Below are 20,124 nucleotides of genomic sequence, written 5' to 3'. Positions count from 1 at the left end.
ATGCGGCTGTGAAACGAGGAGCAACGGGCGCGAGCGGCGCGCGGCGGCACAAAGTTTACGGCCGCGGCCCTGAAGCCGGAGCTTAATCGCGAGAGAGAGAGAGCGTGGGCGCCTCGTCTGAGGGGACTGAAGTAGAACAGCGGCGGAGAGGCGTGCGCGAGGCTCGCCGCTGTCCGCGCGAGCTGCACTCGGCGTTGAAGAGACGGGTCGCCGCTACTCCGTGACGCCAGTGTATATTTGCAACGCCTGACTGACTGATTCTTCTGACTTCGAGCTCACGAGCGGGAGAGAGAGAGAGCGAGAGAGTGAAAGAGAGAGGAGAGAGAGAGAGGAGAGAAAAGACATCTTGGCATCTATATGTTTTGGTCCAATCCCAACGCTTCATCCTCGCAGCCTCGTTGAATGAATGAGCGCGGGACTACGGCGTGATCCGTGCGCGCGCTGACCGCCGTTCACGCCTCTCCGGACTGCTCGCTTCTGAACTAGATATGTGGAGATCCACGTAAGGATGGATGGAATTATCAGTCTGTTGGGGCTCATCGCGCTCATGCTGGAAGGCGTTTACTGCCAGGGAGTGTACGGTGAGTCAGTGCGGCCAGCAGCATCGTGATGACCTTGTGGGAAATAAAACAACCAAAAAAAAAAATAGTGTATTAGCAGTTCGGACGCTGCTGTTTTCCTGCATGCGTCCAATCAGTGGTAGATGGCTTTTGGGCTCTCAGTGCAGTCGTGGTTGTTTTTTTGTTTTTGTTTTTTTTTCATTCACAAGAGCGAATAGGTCACTAAAGCGATGGAGAAGGTTCCACACGTTGTGATTGATCGATATCGTAATACAAAACAATTACATAATGAACGTCAACCTATGACCATCGCTTATTGACCGTTTTGTCAATACGAATCATAAGGGAGGGCTTCCTCGTTAATGACACAGAAGCAGGCAGTTTCTCGCCGTTTTTAGTGCTAAGTTTCTTTGAAAGGCTGAGGAGGAGCCCATTAATAGTGGTATTCATGAGGAATGGGCAAGCCAAGTGTACTGGCCCTCCCTCCCTCCAGTCCACATCACATGGACGAATGCAACTAGTGGCATTCTGCTAGTGTGTGAGTCTACCTTCAGTGTGAGGCAGAGCCTTGCATGGCTGTGAATCATAATGTGCAAATGTCACAGGGGAAAACATCTGAGCATTGTTTGCTCTGGGCTGTTGTTGCTCAGGGCGGCGAGCGAAAAGCATGGGAGGTTTGGTCAGCGTCGGGGTCACGCTCAGAACTGGTAGGAGTAAGAACGGCTTGAGGTCTGCATAGTCCCAATTCACATGTAGTGCGGCAGGCATGGAGCGTGCTTCATTCAAGTAGCAGAGGTTCTGCTGAACCGTGAGAGAGAGCACTTTAGGCTTGAGCATGTGCAAGGATGAATAGAGCCAGTAAGAGATGTACTTTGGTTAAATATCCATTTTTTAAGAGGGACATGAACAAGGCTTAATAACTATGGTATGTCAGTGTGTATCAGATGGCTACTTTAGTGTTTTAGTGCTTGTGATTATTGCCCCTATAATGATGGGCTTTAATCTTGGTATGTCTGCTTGGCTATTAGGTTTTGCCTCGGTCATTATTGAATGTATCAGTCATACCATGCACAGTATGTCTCATATGATCACTCCATATGAGACATCACTCCATATGAGACATCACATCAGACAGTATGATAGCTGACTATTCATTTTAGCCAACTGCTATTCATTTTGCACCACCAGTGCATTCAAATGTGAATGGGAAGTTGGTTCTGCTGATAATAATTCTAGTCAAGAGAAGTCTAGTACATCTAGTCAATAACTATGAAGAACCTTACTGTCATCCTATCCATGCACCAGCATATAATGACATGAAATAGCATTCCACTAGGTGCAACATGTAGGAGCTCTTTCCACAGAGACAAACCATACAAGAAAACAAGGTGCAAAATGAGAACACTGTACACAAGACTACAGAGTATAATAGGACAAGACAGCAGAGTGTAACTAACACAATAAAATACACTGTGGCTTGCTGTTAAGGTGAAACTGGACCTGTTAGACAAATATGTACTTGAGCTACCAATGATACTGTGTTCGTTACAGTGCCTTGATGAATTTGGGAATCATGGTCATCAAACTTACCCAAATTAAATAAGTTACAAAGTGTACAAGACAAAATTACAACTGTTCACTGACTTAGCAAGTTTTATAATGGAAAATCTAAGTTCTTGCCTAACTTTCACTCAAAGTCTGACTACTCATATGGCGTTGCTCCATTTGTTTACTTGTTTGTTTTTTAATTTAACAAAGCAGCAGTGTTTCCTCTATATTTTTGTAGGCTGGGCAGTATATGTGCAAAAGTATTTTAAAAATGCAGTAAACACACTGTAACACACTAAGAAGTGCAGTTGTTTGGTTAGGGGTTAATTTTTAGCCAGTTATTTAATAGCCAAAGAATTGGCTATTAAATAGGTCTCAAATGCAAAATCAACCTTTACATCCTTGGAAGACACATCCTTCTCTAAGTTTTATCTGGCTTCTCTTTGAATACTCTTAACTCGCTTGCAATCATCAGATTCATCTGTTTGGGGAAAGGTTCTGAAGCGCAAGCAGCATAACGAAAGGGGTACGACACCATGTTTCCATAATATCAACCCAAACTAATATTTCAGTTTGCAGAAAATATTGCTTTTTTGTATGGAACAAGCAAACTCTGTGATGAACAGCTTCTTTTAGATGCTAAAAAAACAGAGCTTGATGCTGTTCTTCTGGCACAAGCCAGCTCACATCTGCCATACTGCCATTTCAAAGACCGGATCCATGCAGGACTTGGGATCTGAAATTAGTGAAGCTATACATTTGAAAATAGATTTATTTTGCACGTACTACATAAAAAATATAGGAAGCTAGCCTGCCAGATACATCCTGATGTCTGTATCTGATTTTGAGATAGCCAGGTAGAACATGGGTTTGGCTAGATGGGCTACCCAGTCTATTTAATGGTAGGGGAACCACTAATGCAGTCTGAACATACAACCCTCCTTGAAGTCAGTTGCATGTTTGAATAGAATAATTGGAACTCGTGTTGGATTGGGAGCATCTTACAACATGACTTGAAACTAGATCTGTGCTCAAAACATGCTGTGATCAATTTGATCAAAAACTATAGAATAGCTATATAATACTTACTAGAGATTCTAAGAGAATTTATAGAGATTCAATCACTGGCGAATGCATTTTGTACTCAGACAAAATACAAAAGAGCGGTTTTAGTGTATGGAGTAGCCATTAAAGCAGTGATGTGAAAACCAGAATGTGTTTTTCTAACTGTGTTTTTGGCAACATTTAGTGTTGGTTTAATGTGCTCTTTGTTTCACTTTGCTAAAAAAGTAAGACACTTTACAGAGATGGTTTAAGTGCAGAAATGACTCACAGCTGGTGTCTGACTGCTCCTCTTAAGGAAGATGGATTTTCAGACGGATGGGAAATTATCAGCTATGTATCCCATGTCAGTTGATAAAATGCCTACGAACAGTCATCCATTCATTAAGCTCAATCTGTGCGGTTATAGGTTAACGGGTTTATGCTCGAGTGTCTGTTTTTAACGGCAACAAAACTGTTGAAATTAGCATGCCATTACAGTGACGCATACAATGAAAAGACTAACTTCCGAAGGACATCCTCCACCCAGAATTGGCATGCACACGACAAGCAATTATCCAGTCAAATGTGAGTTATGCTGCACCCTCTGCACCCTGCTGAGTGAGGTAATGCCCTGTACAGCTTTCTGGAGTGGTAGCAGTGAATGAGAAAATGTTGAAAAGAAATTAGTTTAGGTTCATATTAGCGTGTTCATGCTTTTGGGTTCCCTCTTAATATTATTGACAAGATAGCAAAATCAAAAAACAATTGGAATACAAGTTCCCTGTCAGATTTATAGTAAAATCATTTTAAAATAAATGGGCCTCACCAGGATCTTCCTAAATTGTTTCTTAAATTTGTTCTTGAGAAAGGTCCAAGAAAAAGTCTACATCAGATTCTTGACGTGTTCACCTTTGTACTCTTGGGTGTGCATAGATTCTGTTCTTACCTAAGAACAAATGCCAAATGCCAAAAACATTGGCTGTGTTTACATGTAAAGATTATTGGCAACCTGATTGAATACATCCCTATTATAGATTAAGACTGAGGTGTTTATATGCACACTTTTCCTCAACCATCTGATAGAAAATCTCTGTTTGCATGCACACTACAAGTAATCCGATCCAAAAATGTGCGCATGTGTAGAGTACCACTTATTATAGTTGTTGCCATGACAACAACTATCACGTGAGTCCAGCCAGCCTGAGACGAGCAGCAGTGTGTTTGCCTGAGTTTTCAGCTGGCGTGCTTGTGTTTTTAATTACTCTGAAATTATGGTGAACTAAGGAAAACATACTTCACATATACTTACTACATTTACATAGTTATTAATGTTCTATTTACTAGATTATTACCCACCTCGTTTAATCAGATCGAAATTGTATTCTGAATGGCCTCGATTATGAACGGATTATCAGGCTGCATGTAAACGTAGCTTTTGGTGAATGTCTGAATCCTTGTGAGAACTGTGTAAGTGGATTTAAAGAAGACATTTCCTCTTAAGAACGGTTAATGATTTAAGCCATTATGTTGTTATTTTAACACATTATTTTAGTAAATAAAGAATAGTTAATAGAATTTAGCTTTGTCTCATTTTACATAAAGTTGGGAAAGCTAACGTAATAGCTGTGTGCATTAGGACAATATATGATTAAATATCATACATTATCTCTAGTGGCTTTTACTATTTCAAAGACTTATTTCAGTGAAGAGAACAGATTTGTGTAGACATAACATATCCAATGAAGAGTTTCTTTTCTGAATGTTGTGCTAGTTTCACTTAAAAATTGGCAGTGTTTTTATTAGGGCCAATAGGTCTTTATACAGTTGGTCATTAAAATTGAGCAATACTGATTTCCCCAGAATTTAGTGGTATTATGTAAATCCTTGCTGAGTGACTAAAAAAAGACAATTAAGAATGCACGTTTCTGAAGATGTAGTAGTTTCATTCTGGTGTGCTAGTCTTTTCAAGAGACTAAACATTAGTTTGAGGATAACGCTATAACATACAACAAAGTCTTCTGTTGAGAAAAACTATAAAAAAAGTTAATTAGCTAATTAAAAGAAAGAAACAAACAAACAAAAAGAGCTGGGAAGCTCTTCTGAAGTTATGTTTAACTTATGTTATTAAGGTAATTGAATACGATCTGTTGTATTCAATACAATTGAATACAATCTGTTGACAATTAAATTGAAAATGTGTTTATAAACACTTTCAAGTTGAAGTTTCCATTTGAATGGAAAATGGTGAAATCGAGTTGTGATTTCAGAACCTTTATGAGTTCAATAAATGAAAGATTAAATGTAGTTTTAGCAATATGAGTCTCTAATTTTTTACCTTTGAAGGAAGTTGTCTGCTTTAGCGAAACATTTAGCAGTCATGAAGACACCATGAATATGAGTTTATCCTTTCTGTGGTGCTTTGTTTGGCACTCAGTTGACTTCATAAAAGATTCTGAGCCTTTGTTTAAGGTTATTGATTTCCAAAGAGGCAAACAAGTGTGTTTACACAGGGGGGTTATGGTAAAGCCTCAATCTATCATCTGTGGTATGGTGCTATGTTTTACCAGTCATGTACAGGGAAATAACTTAGAACTGTAGTTATTTTATGTTTAAATCCCCCTTTTTTCTGTGACTAGGAAGACTAGGAAAAAAAAAATTGGCTGACTTAGGAAGCCAGGAAATATAGTATAGGAAACTAGGGTGTCAGAGACAACAACACTTTTAACCTGGCTTGTCTGGCATGTCATGTTTGATCATCTCTCCTTGCTGGAGAATAGTAGGAGAAATCTGGGCTGTATACATTCGCTGGGCAGCTAAGGATGTGAAAATGCTATCGTAAAGGTGGGTGGTCTATCTCTATACTCAGAGACTGTGTATGAACTGGAAAATAGTGAGGTAACAAGGTATCGCTTTTGATCTATGTGATTCTGTTGGTATGTACACAATACCATAGTATGTATACATGATATAAACACACAATCCTGACTTAGATTTTTTGTGCGTACATGATATACAAATGTACAATGTGCTGGGTATAACAGTCCCATGACTTGCATGTGATTAATAGGAATTATATTGCGGCATCATAGTAACATTTGTTGGCCATTTTGTGCCATAGCTGGTGGGGCAAATTTCAAAATTAATTGGCTACATTTAGAGCTGTTGTGAGATAACAATGGAGCTCTTTGAACAGAAAATATGGCCCCATTTTGGCCCCACCTAAAAATCCTAGAATAACCACCGAATGTATTGGGAAAAGTCCTTCCCGCAAGCTGAATTGGAGATTTTCATTGGTTTCCTCTCTGTGTATAGTGCCAATAGGTCAGTGCAGTTGGGGAGAGTGATGTTTTTTAAAATAAGTGGCCTGAACTTGATCAAAAAGAGGCGGTGCTTCGCCCCAGTACTTTGAAAAGTGTTGAGTCAAATGCCTGCTTGTCCCTGTTGTTCTAACGACCATTATTGTTGCCTTACAAATCAAGATCCAGTTGTACTTTAGCATAGAGAAGGCTAAGGTGTACACACTTACCATACATATTTGGCTAAATCAGACTAGCCACATCATTCATGTGGTTCTGCAACAGTGACTCAATAAGAGTATATGAAGATATGCAGACAGAACTTTCCACTCAGCATCCACATCCGCCATAAAAAGGTAAGATTCTCCACAGGTATAAAACCCTGTAGAGGACATTATATCATAATTGTTGGTTTGAAAGTTTTACCACCTTACCTACATACATTTTGATAAGGTTATATGTTAATAACTCATGCTAATATGCACTGTGTGTTGAATAATTTAGTATGAGTCATCATGTTGAGCAAAATGCATGTTCTGTAAATAGAACCCTCTTAACTACAATCTTCACTCTAAAGATGACTCTACCTTTTAACCCTAGAATATATTTTCAGTCCTTGTGATTTGGCTTGACATGGTAGATAAAATCTGCAAGTAAAATTTCCAGAGAGAGTGTAACTGATGCAGAAGTCTAGTTGTAGACCAATGTCTAAGAGAGAGAGACAGAGAAAGAGAGAGAGACAGAGGTGGTGGGAAGGATGCTTGTTTGTACCAACATGGCACTTTTTCCGCTGCCTGAAATATTAATCCTATGAGGGTTATTTTTTCTGCATAAGGAATGAAGGAGAATAATGAATGTTTTAACAAAGTAGAAACAAAATGTTATTTGCCTCACGTTAGACCTTTGCTAAAGTCGCATGAAACATTTAGTTAATTCTGAATGTGATCACATGCAACTCCATGGAAAGAAGCTTACTGCAGGATTAATCTGCGATAATTACATCTTGGGAGAAGCACTGTACTTTGCATTGCATAACATTATTTGAAGATGACAGGATCTTCCAGTTCTTACGGATTGGAGAGAAGAAAGTACTGTAAGTTCTCACCATTCCTTTTTTCCCCTCCACTGGTTGCCATTGAAGTCAAAGCAACTTCTCGGGTATCTTTTCATGAGTCGCTTCAGTCGCTTGACTTCTAAGCTATGCAAATGCATTCGACTGGTGAAACTAAAGCGGCCTTTGTTGCTTTTCAGAGCCTCCTCCCGAGTCCTTCGTCAATTCCCTTGGATCAAGACCTTCACATTTCCTACAGTAATGAGAAGGAGAGAGAGAGAGTAAAATTGTTTTGCGTGTTTGAACAATACTGAGCAGTCTACTGGAACAAGCAGAGCCATTATAAAGAATGATCAGTAATCTTTTGCTCCCGACTGGTTGGAAAGCTTTTCACCTGACTATTTGGACTTCTGAGCTGAGAATTTGTAAAGTTTGAAAGATGCTCATTAATGAATTTAGGGTTTATGCAGCCTATTATCTGGTTCTGTGGGGTGGATTTTAGCCTGGAAGACTGTATGCTGTCTCAGTTTAGTGAAAAGGCTTGTGATAAATGCTTATCTGTCTAATAAAAATAGCTTCAGTCTTTGCGTGATGGATAGCAGTGGTTTCTTGGTAGAAGGAAGAGTATGACTTGCTGTTTTGCTTGAAGGCTAGAAGGCTACCCTGGATTGGATCAATGGACAGTGACTGAAATCAATAAGAACCCAAAGTCTTCAGTAATGTCTATGCTAGTAGATGTTTTTGGCAGGGTTGTGAAGCTCCTGACACACAGTTTGTGGCGATTATTATGTGCTACATGCTACAGCACTTGGCAGCTCCACTTTGTGAGTTTGCGTAGCCTACGTTGCTGAGCTGCTGTTGCAAATTGACGCTTCCATTTCACAATAATAGCACATACCATTGACCGGTGCAGATCTGACTTGTGGCAAAGGTGGCGTCCTATGACACTACAACGTTTAATGTCGCTGAGCTCTTCAGAATGATCAACTCTACTGCCAATGTTTGTCTTTGCAAATTGCATGGCTATGTGCCTAACTTTATTCACCTGTTAGCAGTAGCTGTGGCTGAAACCAAACTGAATAATTAGGATGGGTGTCCACATACTAATCTACCAACATTGATACATAAACATTTATAAGAAGTAGAAATTGTGACTATAGCGCAGAGAGTGCAGTATAGTGGATAAAATGCAGATATTTGGCATAGTAGCCCAGCATAGCCTAAACATTCTGCTCTTCTGGAGTAAAATTAATAAAAAACAACCAATATGGTCCACATCATGCATCCCTAGTTTTTGTCCTCTTTGACAACAGAGATAAAATATCAGGTTGTTCTACTCTGCTGTTGCTATGCATGCTGGCTTTTCACTGTTGTGAGATATATTGCCTGTGACGCTCCATAGCCATCGACATCCAAAAGGATCTTTTAACGTGTAAATGAACATATGTTGGAGTCAGTGACATTTCAGGCTTCCTTTGGCCTAAAAGTCAATTGTGTGCAGTGAGCCATTTTCAATGTTGGCCATCGGCCATATTTGGATTATTACAACATAACCATTTAGTTAATTTGATGCCATTTGTCCACATGACAAACAAGTCCACATGCTTTTTTTCCCCACTGTTATTGTTCATGTATTACTCCCTTGTTGCTGCACCATGCCAGCATGCCTAAAGGGTTGAGCTTAGGGCATCTGAGAAGTAGTCTAAAAGGCACTGTGACGTGTAGGTGGGCTCTCATTAATTAAGGCCCTGCGCTGATGCCATGGGTGAGCGAGTGCTTGGCATGAGGCTCATTGGCAGTCTCGCGCTAACCTTCCGCTGTGCTGTTCTAGCCCACATCCATTCCAAGTGCTGCTCCTGTGTGAAGTGATGTCTGTTGTCATGGTGACAGCATCCACGGTGCACTTCTCACATCCCCAACTTCCCTCTTCCCTCCACTATGCATGCCAGGGAATCGCTGAAAAGAATGTGAAGTGATTGCAACCCGAGAGTCCTCATTGCCCCACACGAGCACGGCAAGAGAGAGTTAGAGGAGTCTTGAATGAGGAAAAAAAAAGAAAAAATTCTCCCAGGCAACTCAAAAGGGATACTTATCTCTGTTGCAAGCAGTGTTTAAGAGGCTCTGACAAGAACGGAACAGGGCTGAGGTAAGCGTGTTGACAGTGATGCCTTCAGTAGTCTTAAAGCTTCAAAAGTCAATGATAAACAGCTCAGACGGCTGCACGGCCGCAAACACCATCTTTTCTTTTCCTCTCTCGCTACGTTCTGTCTTCCATGCTTCCCTTCTTCCCCCTCTCTCCCTCTGCTCGGGGAGTCACACAGCAACAAGCACAGGCTCTGCTGACTGTTTCCTTCCACGCAAGAGAGCTCCAGCGTTTCATCTCGCTGTATGTAGGCCATGGCGAGATGATGAGACACAAATTAATGGGTTTTGTGCATGTGTTTCACTGTCCATAGAACTGGCACATCAAAATGATCATAAGCAGATTGGTCATAAGGGATGGAAGAGACTCCATTAGTGAACATGTGACAGTGTGATTACATGTGTTATTAAATTCATGGGCACTTCCAAGTTCTTCAAGGCCACTACATGTCTGATCCAGTGCAGGGACAAAGCACAGATTAATTGGAACCAGTAGGCGAACACTAAGCCAAAATGAAGTCTATAATGAGTGCTGAAAAAGTTTGCTGAAGAACAAGTCAGCTTTGAGGACTGTACCAGTAGATCAGAGCAGGATTGTGCTTTTTATTTTAAACTGTAGCTATAAGATTTATCTGCCTAATTTTGCATAGTTAAAACAATACTTACACATGATACCTACCTTATTTTCCTTATGTTATCAAATGAAGCAACTACACAAAAAGATGCCAACAAGAGTTTTACTCTGCTAAGGAGCAAGGCAGTAAGCTCTGCTTATTCCATTCATTTGTGAAACCAGAATCATCTCAATGTCAATGATGAAGGTAGCTAAAACATCAAATCTGTTCAAGCCAGGCTATTAAACACAGCATTCAACAATTTGATTGAAAATTCAATATTAAATTAAAAGTTTACTGAATTCTAAACAGGGAAATAACCTCAGTTGTGTGTTTGCCTATTAAAAGGCAGTAAGGATCATTCACTACCAGTCTCATTCTTTCTCTCTATCTCCTGCTCACTGTCCTCTTTCTCTTTAAGTGTAAAACATGGATTATTCTTAGTGATTTTACATTTACCATTAAGTACCCCAATTGTTTGGTGGTAGTATCAGAGGACTGTTCAAGACCACTTTGCATTTATTGAACTGGCTGAACGTTAAACAGTAATAAAAGCTTAAATAAATATTTTTCATTAAAAACTGATGTATTACTTTGTAATAACAAGACATGGTGTCAGTCTTTCTGAAATTTTAGCACTTATTTTTGACAAATTTACTAACAGCACTTGCATTAACAGTGGCTAGTACATTACGTAAATACTTGATTTGAGACAAAGGTGAGTTTAATATTTTATAAAAACAAAAGATGAGTTTGGATATCCATATGTTCAAATAAGCATACCTATCCCTATTCCCTCCCTGTTTTCAGGTCAGTTTTCCCTCTCCTTCTGTGTACGTGTGCAGAGTATGCTACTTTTGGGTCACACTTAAAATGGCAGAGACATTTTTAAGGTTATTTGAAAGGCACCTCTTGGAAAATGAGTAAGCACATCTTCTAATCCTCCTATGTTTTGTTTTTTCTACGAGATTCTATGTCCTTGTTTGTCATGTGTGCATCAAGCATTTTCCTAAAGTCTTGCAATAGAAGAAAGGCTGAAGGGTTGTAGAATTCATGGAAGTTCTTTTATAGTAATTTGTGGACAATTACGTTCCATTTAGTTTGACACTGAATCTAGCAGACCCATTCAACATCAAGCAGACGTTCATTCAGCACTGATTCTGTAACTACAGATATACATGCATGAACACATAGATATAATAGTGTTGTAGTGCTCGAGAACATAAACTAGTGGTCTTGGTCTCGACCTCGTTTGGACTCAATCTTGTCTTGGTCTTGAGGTAAGGTGAACTCGGAAATTGATGTTTAGACCAGCTGAGTCCAGTGCCTCCATGTGAGGTAACTGGAGCTTAGTAGCTCATCACTCTGTATAAGAGTCAGCACTAACCTGTGCTCTGATGAATTGTTCTGCCCTCTCAAAGTGTCCTACCATAGCACATATTTACAGGTAGAGCTATACATAAGCTGTAGGTAGGATATTCTGATGACTTAAACCACACAAAACGTCTTATTTGTCAGCTTTTTGTTCAAATTTTCTACCTTTTGAAATGTTCCACCTTAAATGGTGCAGCAGTTACATTCTGGTGTCTCAGGCCACTGAAGCATTCAAGCACCATTTAAGGTGGAACTCCTTAGCAAAAATATTACCAGCATTAATAGAGTAATAATGTTACTCAGAACTGAAATTCACTGTTTATTACATTGTTTATAAATATGTTAATAGAACAACTATTTCTGCTGTATTTTTAGCTGTTTTCATTATTTTATGTATCCATGTAATGTCCCTAATTTCTCCCAGTCATAGTAACAAAATATTATTATTACTGGGTTTTAATTTAATGATATAAATGGACGTAGTTTATGTTCACTTGACTTTAGGTGGTGATTCTGAATAAGTTTCAGAGAAGAACGGAACAGATGAGACTGCTTCCAGCTACAATGCAAAGTTTGACTAAGACTACAATATAATAATGATTAATAATGTTTAATATTATATATTATGTAATGTTATATTTTACAAAATATATTACACATTGTAATATTATGTCTTAGTATATACAACCCCATTTCCAAAAAAGTTGGGGCGCTGTGCAAAATGTAAATAAAAACAAAATCCAATGATGTGCAAATTATTTAAACCTTATATTTAATTGAAAATAGTACGAAGACAACAAATCAAAAGTTGAAACTGAGAAATTGTATTGTTTTTTTGAAAATATATGGGCATTTTGAAGTTTGATGCCAAAAACATGTTCCAAAAAAGTTGGGACGGTGGCAACAAATGGCTGGTAAAGTTGTGTAATGCTAAAAAAACACTTGGTGGTTAATTGGCAACAGGTCAGTAAAATGACTGGGTATAAAAAAGGCATCCCAGAGAGGCTGAGTCTTTTAGAAGTAAAGTTGGGGAGGGGTTCACCACTTTTGCTTTTGCTTTTTATCATCTATGGTACACAATAACAACTGGAGAAATCTCTGTATGCAAAGGACAAGGCTGAAAACCAGTATTTGCTGGCCATGATTTTTGGGCCATCAGGCAGCACTGCATTAAAAACAGACATGACTCTGTAGTGGAAATCACGCATGGGCTCAGGAACACTTCTGAAAACCACTGTCTGTGAACACAGTTCGTCGCTGCATCCACAAATACTAGTTGAACTCTAGAATGAAAAGAAGAAACTGTATATAAACAGGATTCAGAAATCACCTTATCTGAGCCCGAGCTCATTTAAAATGGACTAAGGAGAAGTGGAAAAGTGTCCTGTGGTCAGATGAATCAACATTTAAAATTCTTTTTGGAAATCATGGACACTCTGTCCTCCAGGCTAAAGACCATTCAGCTTGTCAACAGTGCACAGTTCAAAAACCAGTATTCATGATGGTGTAGGGGTGCATTAGTGCACATGGCATGGGTGACCGGCATATCTGTGAAGGCACCATTGATGCTGTATGATATATACTTGTTTTGGCAACATATGCTGTCATCCGGACAACGTCTGTTTCAGGGATGGCCTTTCTTATTTCAGCAAGACAATGCCAAACCACATTCTGTCTGTATTACAACATGACTCCATATTAAAAGAGTCCGGGTGCTAAACTGACCTGCCTGCAGTCCAGACGTGCCACCACTGATAACATTTGGCCCATTATGAAATGAAAAATATAACAAAGGAGACCCCGAACTGATGAACAGCTGAAATCCTATATCAAACAAGAATGGAAAACATATCACTTTCAAAACTACATCAATTGGTCTCCTCAGTTCCCAAACACTTACACAGTGTTGTTAAAAGAAGAGGTGATGAAACACAGTGATAAACATTCCAAACTTTTTTGGAACGTGTTGTTGGCATCAAATTCAAAATGGGCATATATTTTTCAAAACACAATAACATTTCTCACTTTCAACATTTGATATGTTGTCTTTGTAGTATTTTCCTTTAAAAATATGGTTTACATGATTTGCATGTCATTGCGTTCTATTTTTATTTACATTCTGCACAGTGTCCCAACTTTTTTGGGGTTGTATAATGTGTAAGTCATGATAATGAATGTACAATTAACTACAAACAAATTTAATTTATTTATTTTTATATTCTGAAAAATCTGGTCTGGTCTTGGTCTTGTCTTGATCTCGGCCACTCCTGGTCTTGGTCTTGACTCTGGCTCACCTTATAAAAATCTTGATCTGAACTCTGACTTCGTGTGTCCCGGTCTCGTTCTTGACTTGGACTCACCTCTAGTGATCTTGACTACAGTGCTAGATATAAGAGTTATAGACTTCAGTCTTTCAGCAGAAAAAGAGATTGCGATTAAAGAATTAAAAAGAAGTAAATGTAGAGATTCATTTAATTATTTACAGACAATGTAAACAGACACTCACTATTTACCGCTTTGACATGTGATTCTTATATCATTGATGCTTTACTCACGCATTCATAGCTTTGCTTGCAAATATATCCCCAGTCTCTTAAATATAAATTTTAGAAAATTAAGCAATTATTTTGAAAAATGTGATGACTAAATTTTTGATCAAAGCTATTAGGAGCACTCATATCAGAGAGAAACTGAGCCATTTTGAATTTCAACAGAAAAGTGATTTAGAAAAAGAAAGCAAAAGTACTTTGGCAAATACTGGAAATGTAATGAAAGTGATTTGTAATTTATACCCTAATTTGTTTCTTGGATTATTATTTTAATCACAAAATCATTAATGTGCGAGTGAATCTGGGCCATTTTCAAGGCAGTCCAAGCCTCCCAGCCCTGTAAAGAGCTAGAATGGTGACAGCTCTGCTGTGCTTTCTCACAGAGTCCTATATTTTGCTTAGCACAGTGTAATATAATGACTAAAGTGTTTGTTCATTTCTCATTTTAGAAATGCACATTCAGATTTCACCTTTCCAAGCCCTCTCACATGGAGCATAAAAGGGTCTGCCAAAATCAATAAGGACACGTCTTTTTTTTTTTTTACAGAATCTTCACAGTTTTTGAGACTGGCAATCATCCTTTAAAACTTTAAATCATATATCATGCAACAGTTAAACTTTTGCTAGTTGAGGATAAAGCATCTCCTGCCCTGTACATTCAGTATGTTTGAATATTCATTGCAAGCTGTTGTTGCTCCTGTAAAGATGCAGTTTTTAATTTTGGAGTCAGCTGGCATCCCATTGGTGGTTAGGCATTAGACTGGCAGTGATGTATTGGGAATACTGAAACAGCCTTATTGTTTAGGTTTCTCTCTGTCATAAGACAAATGCACATGTCCTCTGAGAAGATGAAGTCAGATAAAACAGGTCAAAGCTCTGTTAGCAAAGCGTCCTTGTCCTGTATGGACTGGATCCCTGCAAACTTACATTGAGAGAGAGGAATAAAGAGCAGTGACTTTCAAAGATCATTCATGACTTTAGAGTAGATTTTATGTTCCATTTGGGGGTGGTGGGGTGGGGGTGAGAGCAGCGTTGTTAGCTTGAAAGGCAGGCATAGCACACTGCACTTTCATTGTCAGTCGTAAACATCATAATGTAGTGTTTTGGGTAATCCATTCTCAGATAATCCTTGATAATGAAGTCTGCGGGTGTCCTTCTATTTGGTATAGTGAGATCTAATTCAGTGAGGGAGGAGAAACAGAGAGAGTAAGAGAGTGATCCAGAGAGTGAGTGGGCATGAGATGTCATGGGGTGGGCGATATGTCCATTTGATATAGTCATCTCAATGAATTACACAACAACAGGCTTTTCTGAGCATATCATAGATATTGACAGTTAAATAACACTGACCAACTGCATGTTTCAATCAAAAGAGGTTTAGGAGGGAGTAGCTGTCTAAAACTGGATTACTTTTACCTGTGCAGGTACTGCAGTCTGAGTGATTACAGATGAGATCTGTGATTTCAATCCAGTATGATTCTGCATTTGTTTTACACTCTGATTGTAATAATTGTGGAGTGAATTGCCTTCTGGGATTGGCTGAACTTGAGTCTCCCTCAGTCATAGAAATCCTGTTGAATTCCTCTCACAGTAGGCTTGAGCAGATTCACGATAGTATCAGGAATCAGTGATGGATTGCATCTATCCTCATGCCAATCAAGTTGGAAGATTTCAACATCAGACATTGACTTAAGATGAACAAAAGTAATGTATTCCATTGCACTCCATTTCCTGTATCAGCCCTGATTTGTTGTCTGTCTAGGCAGCACTTATTAGCACTATTATTATTTTAGCAAGGTGTGATTTATAGGCTGTTAAAGAATGATTTATTAAACTTAAAGCAAGAGCTAACAGACCATATCAAAGCTGCAGCAAATGTTGGTTGAAAAGCTCCTCAGCCTGTTGGTTAGGGTTAAGAGCAGCTTCTTAGTCTTTCTCATATGCGAACTAAAAACATGCTCATATGTGCAAATCTTTTCTTGTGATATTGGCTGTAATTGGACAGGTACACTCTCAGAAATAAAGGTACGAGACTGTTACTAGGGCAGTACCCCTCTTGTCACTGGGGTGGCACCCTCAAGGGTACATCTCAGTACCTTTAGTCAGGGAACATAATCCTCCACACACCCCGTCTTGTCTCCAGGCTTTTGTTTTATTGTTTTGTTTTAAAACATTAGGTTACGAAAAGGTACAAATATGTACTTTTTGACATGGGAAGAACTTATTTAAGGTGCACAACTGGGCATTAAAACCACTGTTGTACATTTGAAGGTACCTTTACATCGTTTGTACCTTGACGAACAAAAAATGTACCTGCACAGAACCTTTATTTCTAACAGTGTACTCCATTTGTTTTGGTCCCAGCTACTATGTCTGTTAAATGCTAACACCGCCCATGATTGATAATACTGTCAATCAGCGATGGTTGGGGGCACAACTGGACCATGCTGTGCTGCCCACGAGAAGAACTCATGCTAATGCAAAAACAAGACCTACTAATACACACAGTAGTGTGTTATGTTGGATGTGTGGAAATTTGGGGAAATTACAGATACTTTATCCAGTAAGAATCAAGCAGTCAGATCCCTTACAAACATATTCCAGTACATTTCTTTCACCCTGTTGTTGAAAGATTGCAAGTTCAAATCCCAAAAATGCAATTAATTAATTGGATGTAATTGAAATTGTACTTGTACTCACAACTTTTGGTAGTTTTTTAAAATGTGCTACTGTTTTGCTGTTGCATCAAGCGTCATGATTCTTATTGTGTATCATGGAAATGTCTTGAAGTATGGTAATATTGCCCACTCTATTGCATAGCAGTGTTTTTGACTGTGTGGAGTGGCTGCAGCAGCCAAGGCTTTCTTGTCAGCAAGGAGATCAGAGCGCGAGCGACATTCGCCCTTAGCCAGTCCTCTCCTGCAGCCGTGAGATGCAGCAGGAGACACACAGCGTCTGACTTGCCCTCCACTCTCATTGCCTTTTCACCACAAAGGAATGCCTGCACTCCTTGTGCATCACTAAAGGTCCCTGTGGCCCTGAATGGCTCTGAATGTGCCCTGTGCTTGGTGCATGTCCTGTTAGCTTACCAGGAATAGAAGCTTTTCCAGGAAAAGTCAGCTTCCAGGCCCTGGTTGAATGACATGATATCATATCTCTTGCATACAGCAATAGTTTTCAATTCTGCTTATACAGTAGGCCATGGGTATTTTAATGTTTTAATGTTTTGCTCCTCTAGCACACTCTTTTTTTACACTTTGGCAATGCATTTAGAAACTTTGGTCCCCTTTAACCCCCTAAAATCCCAGTCTTATTACATACTAAGGCTTATGATTCAGTAACTACAGGGACTCCAATGCAAAGTGGTTAAGCTATTCTTATTTTATAGAAGTGGGCCCGTCAGCGTCCCCAGAGAAGTTTTAACAGCTTGATATTTGATTGTTAGAAGATAGAAGAGGATCCTTTGTATTTTGCCTATTTTTGTCATTTAAAAAAAAAACATTTAAAGAATGCAAAAGAAAAATACATATTTATTAGGTATTATAAACTGAATGTATAGTGAACTGACAACAGTAATATCTCTAGACTTCTGAGGGTTAAATAGTTGATATCTGAGCAAGGAAAATAGCTAAATGTGCAGGACAGCGGAACCCCAAGACGAGAGTTGGAAACCACTGGCCTGCAGCAATATTCTGTTCCAGATCCCCTGTTCATATTACTGACTTCACTCATCATGCTACTTTCAAAACTTCCTTCCTGTTACATCTCACAGGTTCATTTTCATTCTGTCTAGCTGAGTGCAGGTAATCTTTTTTTCTGCATGAGAGTGAAACAAGCAGAAGCTACTCTCTGGATGAATTGGAGTTATTACACATGCTCTAATGAGCAGGACATGCCGTAATAACTGGGAAATTAGAAAAGTTTCAGGTTGTAATTAAAATGAGATGATATATCTGCATCACTACCTGAAAAATTCTCTAACTTTTCTCCATTACTGCTTACTGCTTAGGGTGTAGGCAAGTGTGAATTTATATATTTTTGTAGATATGTTTGAGATTAGAAGAATTAATTACATTTACTTAGTTACATGTACTTAAGTAAAACTTTTATGAGTTTGCATTTGTACTTCTCTAAGTTTTTTCAAGTTAAAGCCAAAGTTCACCTTATTGTATTTCCTTCTCACTACATTCATGTGTTGAGTAAGTGAATGTAACATAACATGGTACAGCATTTACAACACATCAACAGCAGACAGCATCACAAATCAGGGGTGTTTCTAGACTGTCTAAAGATCTTGGGCTCAGCCCAGGATGAGATGTTGCCCTATAAAATTTTTATAAAATGTTGAATGAATAAATTCAAATCTTAATGGGAGCTGCTTTGCTCTATTAGTACCACTCTGCTGAAACAGTTACTGTGCATAAACTGTGGCTTTGTCAGAAGCAAGTTTGATATGATGGCTCTTTTTTGTTTGTTTTTGTACAGTTTGTTGATATACCTGGTTGAATTTCAAGACTTTAACAGAAACAGACAAGCACAACCATTTTTCAGCATTCAGAAAAAACAGTGTATTTAGTAGCAGCCAACAACTTTCCCCGCAGGTCAGATGCCTTGATTTAATTTCCACATTACTGGATCCGCTAACTATAAAAGCTGTTTCCACTAATACACATAATATCATTGTTTTTGGCATGAAATATAATCTTTATTATTTTAATAAGAATTTGTAACACTTCAGTATAGTGGGGTATTATAATGCCCTTCAGCCTTAATAAGGAGCAGGTAATACTTAACCAGCTTCTTATTACTACATTATCATGACCATATTAAACCTTATTGTCAGCTGGTGGCTAACCTATCTACTAAGTAACTGGTTGCTTATTACTATTAATTAAGCAGTAACTAAGGTGCATTAAGCATGTTTTATCAAGCCAGTAATTGATAATGAACTGTTGCTCATAAGGATATTATTAAGCAGAAACTGGAGTGAATTCAGTTTCCAACCAAAACTTAGCAATGTAGTGAGAGTATTACTACAATACTTGCAGGGTTTAAATACAACAAGCAGGATGATTACATTTAATAAAAGCAAACTAAAATTACATACATTTCACAGAAATCATTAGACTTTCTTTGAAGGCCTAGAAGGCCCTCAGGGTTCCCCACTGGAATAAACAGACAATAAATGCAATGCCTACGGCCAATAAACTGTGCAAAACTCTATAATACTTTTACTTCTACTCAAGTATATTGGTGAAGCAATCCACTTTTTATTCAGTTACACTTTTAATCATGAGTTACTTATTTCTTTTTTGAGATTACCTTCATTCTGTTGTCACCCAGCTTGAATAACATCTAACAAACTTCACTTCCTCCTCTGATAGAAGCTGGAGGTACTAAGAAGTTCCACCGCAGTGCTGTAAGGAAAGAAACACTTAGGAACTTTATTGACCTACAACCTTTTTACTCCTACTCAAGTTGTTTTTGCTAGACTACTTTTGCTTCTTTAGTTGAGTCATTATTTTAATTAAGTAACAATATCTTTACTTGATTGTGGGTTTAGGCTACTCCACAGGCCTCTGTTTGAGACTACCTCTTGGACATATTCAGTATGTTCTTGTGCCTGAGCTCTACTCAGCATCTGCACCAACAGTTTTTTTTTATTGCCATTCTTTTTTCTCTCCTGTTTTAGGAGTGCTGTTGTTGGAATAATTGGCTGTGGTGGTGCCCACCCAAAATCCCCAGTAGCCTAAGGCAAACTCTGATTTTCATCCCTGCCTGTCTCAGTGGAGAACACAGACTAACAGAGAAGCACCGTCTTTTAACTCACACATATCAAATGCTTTGACTGGTGAAAAGGTTCGCATCTGAAGGTGCCTCAGCATTACCACTGAAAGAACACAGGAAATTTTAAGATGGCATAAAAGGGGGAAAAACAGTAATAAA

The 20,124-nt window shown here is 38.7% G+C and overlaps 1 protein-coding gene across 1 annotated transcript in view; it reads left to right on the top strand.

Moving 5' to 3' along the window:
* The first annotated feature begins 332 nt into the window (after window positions 1–332).
* The window catches only part of LOC118815593 (MAM domain-containing glycosylphosphatidylinositol anchor protein 2-like), a 219,062-nt gene continuing 199,270 nt past the window's right edge, over window positions 333–20,124 (top strand). Inside the window, exon 1 of the mRNA XM_036581820.1 lies at window positions 333–581. Within this exon, the coding sequence (XP_036437713.1) occupies window positions 509–581 (73 nt within the window). The 5' untranslated portion in view covers window positions 333–508. The remainder of the gene's footprint in view (window positions 582–20,124) is intronic.

The sequence above is a fragment of the Colossoma macropomum genome, unplaced genomic scaffold, assembly GCF_904425465.1.
Source record: "Colossoma macropomum unplaced genomic scaffold, Colossoma_macropomum, whole genome shotgun sequence".
Classification (NCBI taxonomy): domain Eukaryota; kingdom Metazoa; phylum Chordata; class Actinopteri; order Characiformes; family Serrasalmidae; genus Colossoma; species Colossoma macropomum.
This window is presented reverse-complemented; position numbering and strand designations above follow the sequence as displayed.